Source organism: Catharus ustulatus, chromosome 2 (assembly GCF_009819885.2).
Source record: "Catharus ustulatus isolate bCatUst1 chromosome 2, bCatUst1.pri.v2, whole genome shotgun sequence".
Lineage (NCBI taxonomy): Eukaryota > Metazoa > Chordata > Aves > Passeriformes > Turdidae > Catharus > Catharus ustulatus.
The window spans coordinates 104261181-104281836 of NC_046222.1; the positions used below are offsets into that span (position 1 = coordinate 104261181).

The 20656-nt window shown below is 38.5% G+C and overlaps 1 protein-coding gene across 2 annotated transcripts in view; it reads left to right on the forward strand.

Moving 5' to 3' along the window:
• The window catches only part of TBL1X (transducin beta like 1 X-linked), a 196804-nt gene extending 178960 nt beyond the window's left edge, over nucleotides 1-17844 (forward strand). For both annotated transcript variants that reach the window (XM_033051951.1, XM_033051952.1), the window contains 9 exons: nucleotides 416-479; nucleotides 580-677; nucleotides 2189-2249; nucleotides 6554-6675; nucleotides 8138-8212; nucleotides 10181-10308; nucleotides 11448-11613; nucleotides 12352-12453; nucleotides 13543-17844. In XM_033051951.1, coding sequence (XP_032907842.1) covers nucleotides 416-479; nucleotides 580-677; nucleotides 2189-2249; nucleotides 6554-6675; nucleotides 8138-8212; nucleotides 10181-10308; nucleotides 11448-11613; nucleotides 12352-12453; nucleotides 13543-13569 — 843 coding nt within the window. In that variant the 3' untranslated portion in view covers nucleotides 13570-17844. The remainder of the gene's footprint in view (nucleotides 1-415; nucleotides 480-579; nucleotides 678-2188; nucleotides 2250-6553; nucleotides 6676-8137; nucleotides 8213-10180; nucleotides 10309-11447; nucleotides 11614-12351; nucleotides 12454-13542) is intronic.
• Nucleotides 17845-20656: the final 2812 nt, after the last annotated feature.

A 20656-nucleotide genomic window follows, 5' to 3' on the forward strand; every position in this document is an offset into this window, starting at 1 on the left:
TTGTGGCTTAGGGCCTTCTTTCAAGTAGAGGTGCCTGAGTTTCACTGAACTGGGATTTAGTCTGAGTTTGGTGATCTGTTGATGTTTTGTAGGTCCTTTATGTCTAAGAAGTAGTATCCATTAACTAGAAGAAGCCCATAAAATGTCTTATATCTTGTTTTCTTTTTCTAATCTTTTTTATTAAATGGCTCACATTGGTATAATCCAGTATTTCATTGTATGTTAGAGCATTTTATTTTCTTTGTGCTGTCTGAAGTAATAACCTTCAGTTCAAATCATAGCATAATCTGTCTCAATGAGTGGTCTCAGAATTCCCATAAATCACAATTAGCAAACCTTAAAAAAGAAAGAAAAAGGTTGGTTGAATCAGATTTTATCTCGTATCCACCTTTGCCATTTATATATATTCCAACAGAGTGATGGAACACTATTAGCTACGGGCTCATACGATGGTTTTGCAAGAATATGGACAGAAGATGGTGAGTCAAACATTTATTGTTCTTAAACATCAAACAGCAATGAGCTGTAATTTGACCAGTTTGTAAAGAAATTGTAATAATAACCTGTTCTTTATTCCAGGTAACCTTGCAAGCACCTTAGGTCAACATAAAGGTCCAATATTTGCCCTGAAATGGAACAAAAAGGGGAATTATATTTTAAGTGCTGGTGTTGATAAAGTGAGTTTTTAAAATACATTATTCTAACATATAAGTATGCTGATGAGTGAGCTTGTGCTGCTGAGTTCCTTAAGATTATTTTCTTCTTCTCCAGGCATCCTGGAGAGTTTACATTTCTTAAATATATTTTGGTGCATGTTGATTGCATTTTTGAGGCTGCATAAATGTATACTATTTTCATGGAAAATACTTCACTTTAAAAAAATGAGTAAAATTGCATCTTAAATGGGTCTCTGTTAAGGAAGGGACAGCTTCTAGTACTTATATTTGTAGTTTCATCAGCTAACTATTTATGGGAAGAAAGTGATCTTAAAGATACCACACCTTTTTGCTCATCTAATTGTTGAAACACTTTCATTTTAATAAAATATATATGGCTTTCTCTGGAAATATTAAAAAAAATACGGTTCTGAACTGAAAAACAAGCAAAACATAGTAATTACAGATGAGTGCATATTAGAGATTAAAATGTACAGATGACTGATGATCCATTAAAACTGAAACTGGAAAGTACACAGCATTCATCTTGCCTAACTTTCAGTGTCCAAAAATTAGATGCACTTGTCATCCTTGGCTTCCTTTATAAAATTCAGAGAGAAAAATGGCACTTCCAAGGGATAGGCTGCATGGCTTGTGTTCCAGTGAGATGCACTGACAGTGCTTCTCTCCAGCAGCTAGCAGAGGGAGTACAGCTGAGGTTTGTACGTTTATAAGCTCAGTCAATCCCTATATTTTCATCTCCATGTGAAAATGGAAACTTAGTCTTATTACCTTTATTACTGGCTTCTATTTAGCTACACTGGTCTCCCAATGGTAATTCCATTACTCAGGCAAATTTACATTCTCAATAAAAGCAGCATTTCTTTAGGTGATCCATTATCAGCAAGATGATGCATCCTTAATTTATTTTCTGGAAGCATGTACTCCCAATAAATTGAGAATTCACTCAGAAGGTGGTATTGAACTCTACAAGGGACATGCTCACCTATGCTGTGAGTATGGATTAAACCTGTAGTAAGCCAATTACACTTGAGTCTGTCCCACCTCAGTGGCAAAAAGTGTTGTGTACTCTGCTGACAGAACACTTCCCTTGTTGGTGTAATTGTTACAAATGGGGTTCAACATTGTTTCAGAGTAGAGTTCAATTTGTATCTTTCCAAAAGGAAAAAAGTGTTCTTTAAACACCGTAACTGAAATTCTTTTTTCAATATGATTATTAAAAATGTATATTGTTTTCTTCTAGCACCATTCAGAGGGAGTATGCCCATTCTTCATAGTTACATTGCTTCTTCTGTAGGCATGATACTTCTTTATCTACACTTAGATTATTATTCTGTAATACCTGGAAGCGATTCCTGGTTTTCCCTCTGTTTAGCGCACAAGGCTGTCTCTAGTCAATAGTTTTATCAGTTCATCATTTAGAATTGCTACTTAGTGAGGATACTCTTTGGGTTTTTTTCTCTGAGCTGAACAGTCACTAATCTTTTTTTCCACCCTTTTTTTGAATGCAGACAACAATAATTTGGGATGCTCACACGGGAGAAGCTAAACAGCAATTTCCTTTCCATTCAGGTACTTCTTGCATAACTCTTGTTAGGAAAATGAAATGCAGTTTTTAATTTTGTCAATGTACTTTGTCCATATCTGCCATAGAAAAGTTTAAATCAAGTTTTTTTGTGCTTTAACTATCCTGAGTATCGTGGCTTGTGGGTTTATTCTCATTTCAGAAAGACACAGTTCTGTGAGAATGAGCTTTGAAAATCAGACTGATTTTAGGAGAGGGTTCATACACCAGCCATGTCTACCTAACGGAGCAGTCCTGTTACCTATGTGCTTGAATAGTACCCAGTGGTGATTCAGTAAGAGAACTTTCAGTGGAGGTGTCTGGGATCCCGTCTGTTCTCTCTGCTCCTGTTTCAATGAAGCGAATTTGAGGCAGAAACAGGCAGATCTGTCACCTTGCATTCACCACTGCACTCACAAAGGTCCTCAGAATTTCTTAGCTTTTAATTTTAACTTGGAAGTTCTTCACTATTTACTTTCTCTGATTATTGGAAATCAATTGCCAGCCTTGAGTTTCAAAACCTTGCTACACCAAAACATTACTTGGATAGTTACTTGTAGATCTATTTCAAGAAGACAGGAGTTGTCACAGATGTTAAATAATCTTGAATAAAAGACATTGTCAAAATCTGAGACCAGACTGAGAAGATGATGGCTGAATTCATGATTCAAAGTGGCTGCATTGTCATAGTGAAGAATTTTAAGGAGTGTAGTAAAACGGAGTTTAAAACCATGAGAACATTCTGGATTCTGATGCTAGAGGTGTTCATCTTCCTAGTTCACTGTAACTAATCAATTTTTAAATACAACAAGCAAATTCACAAGGTTCTTAATGGTGTTTAAAAACATATTTTGATACTAATCTTAAAACATTATTTTGCACATGCTTTTCAACTCAAACTGTTCTTATTCTCATATTTACACTGATGTGAATAATATGCAGTAGCAATCTAAATGGTTATTCAACAGTTGACGAAAAGTATGTCCATGGACTCAGCAAATCCATACTCTGCATTTTTGTCACTCATCTCCTCATTTATTAATGCAGCTGTCAGCCTAGAGGAGTTGGTGTCTGCTGACAGATTTTGTCACTGTGGCATTTATTGATCTATCATAACTGTTCCATAACAGCAAACTGTGCGCCTAGAATGATTTAGTTAATGAGACCTTTAATCCTCTGATCCCTAACTAGTAATCTAAATAGTTGTGGATTCAGAACTTGGTTGCCCCTTCAGAATCATGTTCGCTTACATGTAAGCTGTCTTAGCAGTGTTGTGCGTCAAGGACAAATCACCCCGTCCCCTTTTTAGCAAGTTGAAAACTCAGCTATAGCTACCAATGCAATATGTCCATCTGCATTAAAAGATTTTTTTTAAAAATTCTCACTGCACATGCTGTTTGTCTTTGGAACATGAGACATAACTGAAGGGTAGATGCAGATAAGCTAATATTTTTGAATTTTTATTTCATGTATCCTTTCACAGGGAAGTAAAGCAGTCATTAAGGAAGTGCTGTTAAGGAAATTTTTGATAGGAGAAAGCATATATCCTATAAAACCTTAAAACCAGCCAGACTCTCTACTTACTTTATTCTCACAAGTCTAAGGCCACAAAGACCTCATCTTGTCCTCTTTGCCTCACCAAGACAAACTAACAGCAAATTCCTTTCCATATCTGGAATCTGAAAACCTTGTCTACACTAGGATTAAAGGTGGCATTTTAACAATTAAAAGTCTAGTCTAGGCAGGGTGCACTTCCATTAAAGCATCTTTGAAGTCTGGAGGTAGTTGGCCTGGGAATAACATAAGGTTTTTTTAGTCTTCTTTACAACTGGTTTAGTTTGTAAACCACATGGAAAAAACTGTCATCTTAAAATAAGGAAAAGTCCTTTGTCTGGGTGTTGATGGCCTCCATGTCACTGGTAATTTTTAAGGGGTTTTGGTCAAAATAGTTTCATTATTTTTTGCATAACTATGATTCACCATAGGGCATTTGATCAAAATGCATATTTGCAAAACTTACCTATTTAAAAAGGAGCTAAATAATCCAATTTTGACATCTACTGGTAGATACAGACTGATGTCTATGCTTGCAGGAACAATTGTTAAATTGAAACCCAAAGAGGTGTTTGTATGGGCCCAGTTTTAACCATCTAGTTGTGTAGTGGCAGGACAAGGGGTGAATGGATTCAAACTGAAAAACAGAAGAAGGTTTAGATTAAATATCAGGAGGAAAATCTTTGCTGTGAGGGTGGTGAGACACTGGACCAGCCTGCACAGAGAAGCCCATGTTGGATGGAGCTCTGAGCAATCTGGTCTAGTAAAAGGTGTCCCTGCCCATGGCAGGGAGGCTGGAACTAGGTGTTAACTTTAAGGTCCCTTCCAACCATTTTGTGATTCTGTTATCTAAGTGCTCTAAATAGCACTTAAATTTCTTCTGAAAAAGCCTAAATTAGCAAATAATTATTTTAACACTTTTATTTTTGGTTTTATTCTAGCTGCATTTTTTAAGGATTTTTTGCTGCTTTTATTATTATATATTATGATATTCTGATTGTTTTTATGCAATTGGCTGGTATCCTGTGATTTTGGAAATACTTTGGCAGTTTGATTATTTGCATCAAGAACCATGTTTGGCTGGTTTTTTCAAACTTTTCTATGTAGTTATTTATCCAGGAAACATATGATCAAGTATACCAATAAATAAATCAATATTAATTATCAGCACTTATGATTTATGAAATTATGCTGCAATGTAAATCCATAGGTTTAGGTGCCAGTGGCTCTCTGAAAATAGTTTTTGACTCATACATATCATACTATATAGCCCTGCAGTCATATTGCTGCTAATGATGGCATTTTTTTGTTTGCTTTGAAATAGTAAAACAAAGCTTGCAGCATAAAAAGAAGTTAAGAAAAGAACTCTTATTGTTTCCTGATCCTCATTCATGTTCTTTGGAAAATTCAAAAGTAGTCTGCCTTCCTCACACAAATGTCATTTATATTTCTGCAAGGTAGTAATTTCTTACCTGTCATACAGATTTATTGAGCTTTTACAGTAATACTGAAAAAAAACCTTGTCTATGAAACAATGTCATCCGTTCATTCTCATTTAGAGAGCTACCTGATGATTCAGAAGGTGATATGGATCTATTTTGTTTTGCAGTTCATAAAAACAATAATAGGAAAAACATATTTAAATGGAATAGGCTTGTCAGAACAGATATCTTTTAACCTCTCTATTACTGAAGTATCTTTCTAAACACATTTGAGTAAGGAATTTCTTGGTTGCATTTTAATGATAAATTTGCATTGTATCTTTGCCAGGAAGAGATTCAACTTCGTTTCCTATATGCTGGTCTCATTCTAGCACACTTGCTTCTCACAAGAGTGTGCAGAGAATGAAGATTTCTGTATTTTAGCAAGTCTTATGTCATCCTCTGGAGGGCAGCTAAACTCTATCTTGAGGGAAAAAACTCAAGCAGCAGTCCTAGAAACACAAACATGCTGTTTGTGGAGCTCCCTCCTGCTCCTGCTTGCAGTCTGCAGTGACATGCTGGAAGAGTTGTTTGGGGATTTTCTTCCATTCTTTTTGCAAAATGTTTGTGTGTGTGTGTGTTGTACACAGGCACTGCTTAATGCTCGTGTGCTCTCTGTGCACAGAATTTTGTTAGTTCAGTGCTAGTTATTGCCAAACCCTCTAGAGAAACTCTTCCTCTCATTTCAGATGAGGCTGATCAATACACCTGCCTAAAACCAGTCCCCAAGCAAATTAAACTGAATTTTAGTATTATTAATCCATGTGCCTGCACGGAATGATAGGTTTGTATCAAAGGTTGCATAAAACTCTAGTGCAAAGGGCACAGGCACCTGCTCCTCCACCTTCCCATGTGCTGTGTCCTGCATTCACAGGAACATGCTTGTCTAATCCAGATGAAATTATCCACATTTTTTCTGGGTTCATTTTCTTTCAGTTTCTTCACTGAACTGGGTTACAGAGGGATGAATGCTGGACATAACCCATGATTTCTGTAGCTGGGAGCAGAGAGGGTGGAGGTAGTGTTTTGCCCCCTCTTATGTCAGTTAACCCTAAAGATTCTTGTGAGTAGATGCCATGCAAAGTATCCACTAGAATAGAAAAAATAATTTGTGCCCTTCAAACAGTCCCTATCAGCCCTATAACTGGCAGCAGGTGACAGACCAAGAACTAGCCTGTAGTCTGTTTCATCCAGATAGATGATGAGAAGAAAATGGTTTGGGATAGCTGCTTCTTTGTCGTGATCCCTGATTTTCCTTCTGTTGTTTGTATTCACAGCTCCTGCTCTGGATGTAGACTGGCAGAACAACACTACTTTTGCCTCCTGCAGTACTGACATGTGCATCCATGTATGCAGACTTGGCTGTGATCGTCCTGTTAAAACCTTTCAAGGACACACAGTAAGTTTAAGAAATCCAAAATGTTAGTGATAGAGTCACAGCAATGTGTTACAATGATGGCAGATTATCTGTTTGCAGGGTGTATTCTAGCAGCAAAAGTGTTACACTCCATTGTTTCCCTAAAAGTATATTCCTTGGGAGTGAGTGAGTCACTGCCTGTGAGAAGGGATAAAATGTTCTAAATCACCATAGGAGGCAACACCTCCAGCTGAAACAGTGAGAGTGTTTCTGTGTAGCATAAGCTGCAGACTAAAGGCACATTCATAAATAATATTCTGTTTTCTGCTGGCTTAATTTCCTTTAATAAATGAGAGCTATGAATAAGGAGATAACAGTTTACCTCCAGCCATTGTTCAGTTTTAGAATCAATTTAATCTAATAAGATACATTAAAGATGTAATTCTCCATTTTTTTCTTGGTGGTATTTAATGACTGTCAAAGGTTATTTTTTCTAGGTTTCATTTGTGAGAAAGACTGTGATCATCACCCATAATTTAAATGTTAGCTTCCAGAACTTGCTATCTCCCTATTGAGGAAAAACTATGCATTTGGAGACCTTTATCTTAGTCTGTGGTTAAACTGATATTTCATGACAGGTTGTGCATTCCTAACAATAGACTGGTGCTTTTTATGATTATATTAAATGTACTGTTTTGTACATTATCCAAATTTTCACTTAAAATATGTCTATACTTGCTTTTAATTGTTACTGAAACATGTAAAATAAAGCAAAATTTAAATATTTTCCAGGATTGTTTTCACTGACACCCTGGACCAATTTATGTTTTTAAGATAACAGTCTTTCCCTTTGTATAAAATGCTTTTTTTCTCTTTACCTATAGCCGTGGAAGAGCATAGTAAACTTACTCATTATCAAGGGGATACACTAGGCTTAGTTAATTACAAAGTGCTAGAAAGACTGATAGAGTAAGCATCCTAAACTGTTTAATATTCCACCATGGAATTCATTTACACATAAATCTCTCGTTAGAGAGACCAGCATTATTGTAGAGCTACAGTATGAGGAATTATCAAGTCCACAAAACTTTACACCCCACCAGTATCAGTATTTTCTGTTGAAAACTTCTATCACCAAGCCTACAGAACATTAATGAAAGAAATGCCCCAGTTCTAAAAAGAAGCAAATGCTGTATCACAATCTGTCTGGGTTTATTTAAATCCTAGGATATGACAAAAGGAGATAGGAGCAACTTTGTGCCAGAACACACATCAGAAGATTGTTTGTGTTTATTGTTCATAAGTACAGAATGGTTCCACTCTAAAATGCCACTTAAGTGGGGCGTTGGGGAGGCAGCACTGCTTTTGTTCACCCCTAAATGCACTAGCGCTGTAACTTTTGGGTGAACTTGTTCCATGCATATACCTTGAGTGCCCTCTGCTGAATGCCCAGTACAATGCAGTAACTGGAATATTTGTTTAATAAAATCACTCTTGTTTTCAGAACGAGGTGAATGCAATCAAATGGGACCCTTCTGGCATGCTACTAGCATCTTGCTCCGATGACATGACATTAAAGGTAAAACCATTTCCATTCCTGTCGTTCAAAAAGTAAGGACAAAAAATTATCTCTCTTTTTCAGTCTTCTCCAGAGTGATGGTACTGTATTACTTCAAATTCTGCATCAATCCATTTTGTCCCATATTTCTTGAAGCAAATCTCAAAGATTGAGGACAGGAAAGCAAACACTGGGGAAATTGAATCATCCTATCCAAATAAGTGTTGTATGACTGATATGCCATTGTCACAAAAACATCATAGTTTAAGTATAGATAATATAGAACTTCAGCAGCCCAAAACCCTTTCTCATTTTTCTTTTCCAGCCACATCAAATTAAGGCTGTTTGTGTAGGAGTAGCAGTATGTTGTCATAGCAAAGCCCTCCTGTTGATTTATGCTGGTTCCTTGAAGAAAGTAAATAGCTCAAGAAGGATTTGTTTTTGTGGAGAGAATTGTGTCAGTAATAGTTTCCTTGCAGTATGGTTGTGTTAATTAAGATTCAGATCACTTTACACTGCTGATTGACAGTGCTGATTGACACTGCTGAAGCTTGGGATGTTTCTAGCATGAAACTGAGACAGCAGCAGAATTTGCAGGTGAGAGCTAAGTGAATGAGACATAGCATTCACTTAGCATTATAAATATTTCCTCTTCATAGGTAGACTGACTTCTGCTCTGTCTTTGCCACATACCCACTGAGATTTTCATCATTCTGGATTCCAGATGTGATATTGCAGGCTAGTAATAAAGCTGGAAATTTACAGAAGACAGGGCAAAAGGGAGCACCTTGACTGTCACGCTGCCACAAAGCAGTATTGCATAACATTCTTGCTGTGCTTAAACATCCTGACCCGATGGTGGCACATCTGGTTTTTTTCTTGGTACCCAGTTGCATGCTGTGTTTTAAAAACCATCATAATTCAGTGTTGTTGTTACCAGTTCAAATTCCTGAGCACTGAATTTGGCACAAGAGCTATTCCTGGCCTCACCTGTTTATAAAAACCTTCAGTGACAGAGACGGCAAATGCTCCAAATTACGGCAATTATTCTTCTTCCTTTTTCTTTGTAAATCAGTCCTCTCCAACCTTTTTCTTCTCTATTTTTGGAATTGATGAGCTTTTCCTGTACGTTCTTGGAGTGTGCTGCTGTCAGCTGTAGAACATGGCTGAGCTTTGTGACGCATTTCCAAAAGCAGTCTCAGGTACACTGATGGGAATTCAGCATGAGAGCATCATTCTCATGGTGCAGACTTTACAACAACTGAGTTAAATCATGACTACATTTTTGGTGTATCTCTGAAACCGGCTGACTAAATTAGAGTTATTTTTCCTGCAGTGAATTCCTTCATCTTACTTTCTCAGTTAGCTGAAGAAAAGAGATACTAAATCACCTATCATCTCTATTGAGAGAATTCTTCATCTTACACTGAACTATTTTGCCATGTAACCCTGCAAAAACAGCTGACTGTCTTCCATCTTCTGTACTGTTAAAAACATGATGGAGACAAATGGAGTTCAGGAGGAAAAGGAAAATTTTACTAACAGAAGAGAAAATTGCTGTGTTCTAAGCAGTTGCTGCAGTTCTCGTTTTTTAAAATGACTGCAATTGCAATGTGTAAATAAAATTCAGGTTAAACTTCAAATAGATAAACTTCTGTGTGAAAATAGTTACTGGCTCTTGGAAGTACAGCACTTCTTTAGTTCTTATCTTATTCTTTAGTTCTTATCTTATTATCTGTTGATAGTACAGCAATTCTTTAGTTCTGTTTATCTATTGAATAAATACTATTAAATGTATAACTCTTTCCTCTGTTGGAGTTATTTTAATGTGTGTGCCAAATTGCTGCATTAATAAATTATATTTATGTGTATTCCGGTGAATCAAGATCTCAAGTAAACAATGGTAAGAATAGCATAGAACTGAAATAATTCAGCTGAGAAGAGATTAATAAGATTGCCATTTCCCCCTTCATTATTTCTCTGACTCAGATATGGAGTATGAAGCAAGATACCTGTGTACATGATCTTCAGGCTCACAGCAAAGAGATTTACACTATCAAATGGAGCCCTACAGGACCAGGCACCAGCAACCCAAACTCCAACATCATGTTAGCAAGGTAAAAAATGCACCTCTTTTTCTTGCCTACCAAGAAAAGGATCATCTTTCTGAGATGTAACCCTGCCATCACTTTGCCATCAGTCCTCCTGCAGACCATTCTGTTAAAAAGTATCTGTGTATGTAACTCAGGGGGATGGATACAAAAGGAAAGGATTCATATTTGAATAAAGAATGGGAACAAAGAAAGAAAACTGAATCGTGATGTTTAACTTTTCAGCTGCATCGATAAAATGGTTGTAAATTTGGCATTACACTTTCACATCCAGCATTAAGTTGCTAGGAGTGAAAATCTTGAGGCAGGTGATCTCGAGATTCAGGCAGCTGGGCTGGTTTCTAACTGCAGTCATGCAACTCACCTGGGCAGTTAGAGAAATTTTTTGTAGCCTTCTTAGCTAATAGAGTAAAGCTTGGCTAGTCTTTGAAGTTCCTTTTGTAAATCTGTGCAAAATTCTCTGAGCTTAGGAAATACATTTACTTGTGGAGTGCCAGTTGATGGTAGTACTAAGGGTTTATCAGATCAGTTCATAAGGTGTGCAGTGTGGGGAGAAGTTGTATTGAAACTGGTTTATTTTACTCCTTAGTCAGGGAGTGGACATGGAAGAACTTCACTTTCTTGGAGTTATTCTTTTAATATTATTTTTAATGCAAATTATTTCCTTTGCCTTTCTTCAAGCCCACAGTCTGGGATTTAAATGGAATGTTGCAAAAAGCAACACTGAAACAAAATGAAAAGAATCACAATTCTAGAGAATTATAAAATGCTAATTCTTTAAACAGTGGAATCAATTAGCAGTAAGATCTCTCTGAACCCATTTATCCTATTAATTACAGTATATATTTGACCTTCCTGAATAACAGGAGTTAGAATCTCAAAAGTGGGGAGCTTGGCTCTCTTAGGGCTACATAGAGCACACCTGGATAGGCCCATACAAGAATTCATTTCTGTAGCTGTAGTTCTTAAGATAAAAAAAAACATACAGGCTGTGGTACATTTTAGCTTTTCTGTTTGCAACATTATGTCTTGCTTAGCCAAGGGAAAACAGACCTGTGATATTCTCTAATAACATTTACAGCATCACAGTGCAAATTGATTAACACTCAGATTATTACATTCTCGTGTTTGAATGCTTCTTGCAGTGCTTCGTTTGATTCCACGGTTCGGCTGTGGGACGTTGACCGAGGAGTCTGCATCCACACATTAACAAAGCATCAAGAGCCTGTCTACAGTGTAGCTTTTAGTCCTGATGGAAAATATCTAGCCAGCGGGTCCTTTGACAAATGTGTCCATATATGGAATACTCAGGTACTGTTTTGCCTCATGTGAAGCACATCTGGTTTAGATAACACATTAATAGCAAAAGCTTAAATGGAAAATGTGTTTACCTAAGTCATGCATGACGTGCCTGCCAGGGTGAACCTGATTGTATTGGCTGGCGCAAATCCATGGCTGTTGAGTCACTCAGGTGCAATGAGGTAACTGCCCAGAACAGTCTGCTTGGTCTGCTTTGTATGCTAAACCAGTAGAATGCATGACAATAGGTACATTGTTTTGGGTCATCAGCTTTGTGAAGCAAAGGTGTAGATTAGAAATAAGGGGTATTTTTATTTAGTTACATACTGAGTTCAGCTGTGAATCTGCTGCTCCTGGCTTAGATTTTGTGAAGAGGTAATATAGATACAAAAATGTACAGGCAGAGGACTGGTGATATTCTGGAGAAAAGTGGGACATCATAGTCCCAACAGGTGTAATTCTGGATACTGGTGCCACACAACCTGAATTAGCAACAAACTTTAGAGAAGAGCACGTCAACCTAATTCCCCAGGCCTTTACTGTTAGAGGGTTGACTAAAACAGATGCCTTGAGGAGGAGCCTGTTGCTTTTCATTACAAAGACCAGTTTCCTAACCACTTTCTGTCATGATGTGGAGGTGGCCATAGCTGGGTGATCTGAATAGCTCCCCATTTTAATATAGTGCCACGTGACTGAGAAAAAGAAGGGGAATTTCTCAATCCAATATCTGCATGCTGTTTTGCTTTGTAGAGTGGAACTCTAGTACATAGCTACAGAGGCACTGGGGGCATCTTTGAAGTCTGCTGGAATGCTAGAGGAGACAAAGTGGGAGCAAGCGCATCAGACGGATCGGTAAGGATCAGCAAACATTGCAAAGGTTGGGTGGAGAGTTATTTTCTGGGGAGCATCAACAAAAGACAGGATGCTGTATTTGCCTCCTGGGGACAGAGCCAAAGACAGAGGCAGCTCAAGACACAAATAAGTAGCTCTGTGTAGTGTATTAAAAATGCCTCTGCTTTGAAAGGTTTTGAGTACTAGGAGGTGCTGTTCCTGTCGGAAATGAAGAATGCTTGTGGAATAGGTGAATGCTGCTGAAGATGAGCATGACTTTTAAATACATATTTGACAACAACGGTAGTGTTGTTTCTCTAATTATCTGTCAGTTTTAATGAAGAGCAGATCACAGATCACAGCAGATCAACTCTGTAACAAACAATTATCCTGGGGCTTTCAGAGTTTGATTCCACAGAAGAATATTCCTATTCCCTTGAATAGGAATAGCTAAAGGAGGAAATTTTCAGCATGAGACCCAAAAATCTTGTCATGTAGTAAAGGGGAAGTACTACCGTGGAGATACTGATTGTGCTTACTATTTTTTGCTGTTAATGGTGCTTCAAAAAAAATTCAATTGTAGCACAATCAGCTTCTGCAGGACACACCTGGCTGGCTGGCATAACTACTTTGGAGCAGTATTTTTCAACTGGTTTTAACAAAGGGAACACCTATGACATGATTCAGTTATCTGAGCTTAGTTGTGCCACCTCAGACAGTGCCATGCCTGGCTCCCAACACCTGCTCCAAATGGGCACATGTCTACTGTCATGCCTGCCAAGCCTGCATCTGTTTTGGATATATTTCAGAAGTGGAAGTGGACAAGTTAGGCAACTGAATAGATCCCATAATTTTACAGGATGTGCCACCAAAATGTTTGTAAACCAAAGAAAGCCCAGCTAAATGTTAAATGTGTGGGCTTTGCTTGGGCTTTCTGCCATGTCAGTTTGTTCCTTTACTTGTGTGCCTTTAAACCAGTACTTGAGAGAGGCTGATTCAAAACTGGGGAGTGTAACCCAGCTGGCTGGGCCACTTGTGTGTGGGGTGTATGAATGGGATTTCCACATCACCTTCACAAATGGTTCTTAACACGGGGTCTTCTCTCTGCAGGTTTGTGTTCTAGATCTGCGGAAGTAAAAGTGAAATGTTTTATAAGAAATTTCAAATGGACCAGCAGTGAATGTGTGGGGAGAAGCACTCTTCAAAACTATTCTTAACAGCTCCAGAACTGTACAAACTTGAACAAAGTTAGAGTGTACCATGAAACCGACTCTCTCTGGCCACAGGTGACTTGTATTTTGTCCGTAACCTTCATCAAGGAGTAAAAACGCAGTCACTTCAGAGGGGGAGGGAATGGTTTCCACCTGGAACATTCAGCCTTGGAAGCATGAAGCGACCAGCTAGGCATTGCACTGTTTGGTTTGCATCTGAGAACTTGCTCTGATGGCTGGGGAAAAAAAAAGCTGTGCCAAAAAAATTAATAAAAAGGAAAAAAAAAAAAAAGGAAAAAAAAAAAGAAAAATGCTGTGATAAACCAAAAGGGGAAAAAAAATCCTCCTCCATGCGGTGTTGTATTTTTTCCTTCCAATTTGGACACTACAGTTGCTCTCCCAAAGGACGTTCAAAGACCAGTTTGTACTGATGAAATGCTCAACTTTGTAATCACAACACTTTCTATTTTCTAGACTACTTTTTTTGTTCAGTGGTTTTTCTATCAGCTGGAATATTACAGTCTGGAGGATCCAGGCTTAGGATGAAACTTTTGTTTTCCTTTTATTTCTCCCTTCCACTCCCAACTTTTCCTTCGTTTTTTTCTCCTCTTTCTTTTTCCCCATTTTTTTTTCTTTTCCCTGTATGCCCATAGTAGATGCAGCCAGGTGGACATGACAATGAAAATTTTTGACAGACTGCTTCTCCTCTCTTCTATATCTTCCTTTTCCTTTCTTTCTCTCCATTTAAAAGAAAAAAAAATCCTCCATGCTTCAGATCTTAGCGTCTCAAGGGCACTTTCAGCAAATTGTGTAATAAGTGCTTTATATAAGAATGCAGTGCTGGGGAAGATTTTTACAGGAGAAAGATGAATTTTAACAGAAAGAACCCAGTGTATTTTTGGAAAAAAAATATTTTTTATGTTAAACAGTTTTAAAAGCCTAAAATGACCACAAAATGTAGACCAGTTGTGTAATTCAAGCAAAAAGAATGACACGGAGTCCAGGGAACATGAAAGGCGCAGTATCCTTTTTCTCTCCTCTCTCAGAAAGTGCTGTATGAAAAAATGGTGTTTGATACAAGAAATACCAGTCCTTTACTAAAGTCCTTTTCCAGCAGCCAGCCATTTACATAGTCTCATTCCATTTTTTATGACTGTTTGATGATGTAAACTTACTCAAAGAGTTTCAGAAACCTGAGACTATAAATACAGCATTCATTTTTTCTAGTCTACTTTTTGTTTGTTTTCAGTAACCAGGACAAAATGCTTGTGTATCTTCTTTCCTCTAGAGATAGTTCAGATTTGACAGAATTGTGGCTTTGCTAAGCAGTGCTGTCTTCCACTATTCATTATTCTAGTCAGTCAGTGGGATTTTACCACTGACTTAATGACACCAGGTGAACTGAAATACATTGACTGCATCTGTCGCTGTTGAAGGACTCTCACCAAGCTCCTGTCCATCCATGGACCACACACACCAAGAAGAAAGCTCTGCCATTGCAGCAGGTGGTGCTGCTGTGACCATGTGTGTGCTGCATCCTGCAGGGAAAGCTCTGAGTCTGCATTTGGAGGCTCACTGTCTGCTCGGTGTGATGCTCAGAAGACGATGAATTCATTGATGACATCATCTGTAAGTTCTGTCTCAGTGTGTAAACCACAGTAAAGTTGTGGGGGGTGAAATGGATCAGAACAACGTCGGAGAGTTCCAAAGCACCACCAACCCACGTTGGACAAGATCTCCTTACTGCAGCTGTGGCACCTGCACAGATGCCAGCTGAAGACTGCATTACTCTATTTGAGGAAATGATGAGTGCACAGAAGGACACATAGGCAGAGTTTACTGAAAATGCTGTGAACAGTAAGGCAGCTTTGGAGTGGTGTCAGACATGACTTAGATCCTCAGAACTGGCTGAGTCACACAGGTGTCCTCTCTACAGCCTAGGCTAGGATCTGTAGGAAAGAGTAAACAGGCCACAAAGCTCTTAACAGATGTAGAATCTTCCTGCTCAAAGTCACTGTAACAAGGCATCTTCCCCTTGGTTTGACCACAGGTGTGATTTAATCTGAGCAAATCCAGAGCCCTCGGGCTAAACTGGTGGTGTGAGACCTGCTGAGCTCCAGGGCATCATCGTGGAATTTGAGCACCATCTTTTCCGTGGAGTTTTCTTGTCTGTATGCTTGCATCTGTAGGGATTCTTAGTCCTTCTAGTGGAACTAGACACTGCCAGCTTCAGCTGCATTTCTTAAAGATACACCTTTGGAAAGGAGAAAAGAATGGAAAGAAGGAACTACTAAAAGTGTTCGTCCTGAGGTGAAAACACTTATGTGGGATTTTGGTTACTAGTTATAGTTAGGCTTGTTTGTAGTTTATCTCAAATTACTGGATGCCAGACAGTATCAAGGATTATTTTTGGTGTTAAATGCTTTTATGTGTTGATTTTAGTTTTTTGCACCAAGTGCATGGCTGTAGTTCACCATGTGGCAGCTTTGCACTCTCTTCTAATAACCACATGTACGTGCTAATTTAAAGTCACTACTTTTATTTTTTAAAAAGAGGACTTGCTCAAAGAGTCTTGAACTTGAATACAAAAGCATAATGTGGTTTTATGCAGCACGGTTTGGACAACGATTTGATTGCAGTCATTGCATGCAAACGGTTAAATTCCTACACTGCTGTTTGGTGGCATTTCTGAGAATAACAAGCAGAAGTTGCCGGTCTGTGGGACGGCAGCACTGATGGGGCTCTGGCCTTGCCTCTGTCCCTTGAGTGACACCTGAATAGGCCAGACCTCAGGATTTGAAGAGATTAATTTGCTCAATGCTGCGTGACTGGCTGGCTCCACAGCCCGTTTCATAGCTGTTCCCAGGATAGCTACTGCAGATAACAGAACAGCATCCGTGACACCTGTTCCTCTTTTTTCCATTTTTTAAATTTGTCAGAACACCACTTTACTTGCCTACATGGAGGTAAGAAGCCAAGAGAAACACAATTAGAATATCAATTCATTGCAAAGCTCATGTGTGACAGAGGCTGCTGCTCCAGAATGTTTTCTATATGGACCATCAGAGTTAAAAGCAGTGTATGTGAGGAGCTAAGAAAATTCACTTTTCTTCCACAAAATCCTGAATACTGGAAACTCCTGGAAGATGCTGTAGTAGATAGTTTTCAGCTGAAATGAGAACTGTTAGGGAAGGCAGGAGGTGTGGTTGCAAAGTAATCTCAATCTAAGGATGTGGTTTCTTCAGGACATGGACAGTGGGGAGAGAGAGGCTTTTCCAGGCTGTAGTTCAAGGTGAATGTCTCAACCTAGACCTGCAGCACTGTGCTCCTGGAGCGCTCCCTCCCCTCCAGCAGCAGCTCATTCCCCAGCTGGCAGAGCTCTCTGTGACTCCCCTGCGACAGAGCTGCACAAAGCAACAGCCCAGGGGACTTCATAAGATTTCTTCCTAGAATTTTGTTTATAGTTCTTTGTAACAGAAGAGAAATGGAAAAACCTAAGTGACCAAACAGGATTGTGAAACCATCCAGAGACTTGCTGGATTTTTATTATTGCTGGCTGTCTGGAATTGGTCTGGAAGTGAAAAAAAAAAAAAAAGTTACTGAAAAACCACTATATTCTGTGGGTTAGAAGGATACTGAATCTTTTATGTAGAAAACACTGGGTCCCTTATGGGGCAATAAAGGGCCTGACTTACAGGGTTATACACACATTAACCCCATGCTACATCTTAGAAATTTCCTTTTAATTTGTTTTAAAAAAAAAGTTGAAAAAAAAGAAAAAAATAGCTAATTTTAGAGCCAAGTGAAGTGCACTTTGTCAAATGTAAGGGTCTGCTTTGTTTTTGGGTTTCTTTTTCTTTTTCCCTTTTTAATTTTTCCTCCTTTTTTTTTTCCTCTTACTGCCTTTTTAAAAGATGTGGTTCTTTGTCAATTGCAGAAATGTTCTTTCAGCCACTCACTGAAATTCTGAATTCTGGCTTCTGCAGTTTTTATTGTCTGTGTCAGACTTGCAGCCAGACTTGGTTCTCATTTAAGCATTTCCCAGGTTCTGTTGAAACAACATCAGCCCTTATTTTGTTTCTCCCCCACCCACACTTTCTTCAAATTCACCTTGTGTATTGTAGCTCATTTGTTTTAAGGAGAGAATCAACAGATCATATTCAGTGTCTTGAATAAATTGCTATATTTTGATATTAGAGAATTCTGTGCGTGTTGTTCCTTATTATTTTCTGGCTGTTTTGCATCCTGCACATAAGAGCTGGGGTTGAGTGACTAAAATTGTGATGTGGTGTCACAACTTAAGTTGAAATGTGGTGTCACTGACCTGTGGGTGTTTAAAGACCTTGACCATGGGTTTGTAGAATTTAGTAATATACAGGTCATGGACACTTTAGCCACTAATTTTCTGTACTTTATTACCACAAACACCACACAACTCAGCACTCCTATAACAAAAAAAGGAAAAAAAATACTTACGTGTGTATATATATATAGCTATTACAGAGTAGTATCTGCAGCATTGGTATAGCAACAATCAGTGATACAGCAGCAATAAATTCATAGCAACGATCAAATATATCAGCACCCAGTAATAGTAACAATTAAGTGTGTGTATATATAAATTACAGGTTACAACTAAGTTGTTACTACTGAAGCAAACTTGGCAGTAATGCAACAGCAGATACCCTTAGGATAAGTTAATTACATGTGTAGATTAGACACCAAGCTGTAGAGCTCAGAAGGGGCCCAGCCATCCCAGAGATGGGAAGATCAAACAGGCCTTGGGCTGAGTGAGGGAACAGTAGAACAACAGGCAGGATCTCCCTTCAGATACATCCATGTCATAGAGTTTGGAGTTAGCAAGGCTCCCAGCAATGGTCCAAGGTCTTGCAGACCTGTGTAGGAAAGGGGCAGTGATGTGCAGTGCAGGAAAGAGAGAAGCTGATTTGGATAGAAAATAATTTCTCTATCATAGAGAGGGTACAGGACACCACCACTTCAAGTAGCCAGTGGATGCAGTTAATTTATGTTTTTCGCCTGGGGCACCCAACAAACTATGATATCAGTTCTATTTTGGGACTTGTCATGCTCTTGCAGTTGAAACAGTCAGTGAAAGTTACCAGTAAATTCTTTCTCAGGATGTTATCCCCTTTTTCCAGACTCTTTTTCAGGTTTTCAGATGATGCTACTATTACAGTTCCTTGGACTTGCACTTTCTGAGGGTATCTCAGGATGTCTGTGGTACCTAGCTGCATTTCAGAGATGCTGGCTGTGCTTCTCAATAATGCTTCTGCTCCCCAGGCTCACAGCTCCCAGGCTCGCTGGCAATTTCTCTCCCAGAATTTTGGCAGACTTTTCCCATTGAGTACTTTTTCCTTTGAATCAGATCACCTTTATGGCTGCTCACATCACATGTTTATTGTTTGATTTTATTTCCTCCCATGCTGTATTTATTGGAAATTTATACAGCTGTTAAGGGACCAATTTGAATAAGATTGGGTTGAAATACTTTTTAAAGTTTCCTTCAAAAAAGCTTCCTGAAAAGGAATTTTTTCCATATAAAATAGACTGGACTCCAGTGCTGATCAAGGTAAATTGATAATTTTTCTTTAAGCTAGCCAGGCTAAAATTGTACCTTGCTTGAGCAGTTGGAAGTTTCTGAAGAACTTGAGAACATTCCACTCGTGAAGTTGTCACAGTCATCCCATCTGTCAGAAGCTCCCATTCCCTACTTAGGGCTCAAGGCACTGACCTGAAAGGATGCAAGGGGAGGGGATTGCTTGGCATTAACAGGCTGAAGGTTGTGTGGATTTTGGTTGGGTTTTATTTGACAAAATGGTTTCCATGGTACTTGGGGGGATTCAACATGAAATGGGGCTCTTGCTTTGTGACAATGTAAGAGGCTGAACCATTGACCTGAGCTGAGGCTGATTGTCCAAAGCCATCAAAAGGAATTAGTGCTCAGAACAAACACAATCCTGTGTGTCACATCATCTACTTCTGAGGTGTTTAAGGACCCAGAGCATTAAGTTAGGCTTAATATATAACATTTGGAAAGACAGGGGCTGGAAAAGCTGGTGTGCTAATGATGAGCTCTTCAACACGTAATATATTTTAAAAAAGAGAATGCAATGTGCTTCCATGACACTTGTGTCAGTTCATGTTCTGAGCACTCATGTCTTCATAACAGCTTCTCAAAAAATATGAGAGCTAAGGAGACAGCTACAGTGGGGCTGGAGTTTCAGGGGTAGTTCTATATACAAGTTCTCACTTTACCTGCTTCTTAAATACATGCTGTGTGATGGTCCTATTTTTAGTCATGTTATTTTCAGGCATGTATGCCTGTCAAACTAAAATTGTAGTTTAGTTCTCCTGCATTTATCCTAGATATATATATATATTTACTTAACCTGAAAATTATGTGGCAACTAACAATGGAAGCATCAAGCAGTCCTAAACATTTGCTTCTCACTTCTGTCAGTGTGCAGTACAATTAAGGGTACTTTTAGAGCTATTCTGGGAAGCTGTAGTAGGGCAGCATCTCACTCTAAACAGCTCCTTTCCCTGCCATCATTCTGTGTCATTTCCGGCAACGGGTGAGATCAGCACTGACCATTAAGAGCACATGCAATTTCGTATTGAAGCTCTATGGTATAAAAAATAATTTTTAAAGCTTTGAAGTCTTTTAAGTGAAGAAATTACTCATTTGGCAAGGAATTTATCATCATTGCTGAGTCCTTTCCCAATAGGAAGGAAGATCTTTGTTTCCTTAGAGATAGGTTTCTTTCCATTTCCTTTTGAATATATTAAAAAAACCAAAAGAATACAAAACCTAATAGCTGCAGGAAGGCAGCTATATCCTCTTTTACGGCTGCAAGGTCTAACATCTTTTTCCTCAAAGAAACCTTGACTTCACTATGTAACTCGTTAGTCATTATTTCAATACAAGAGATCAAAAAAAGATTCTGCTCATCACTTTCCTATCCTTCCCATAAATACTGGGACAAAGTTGA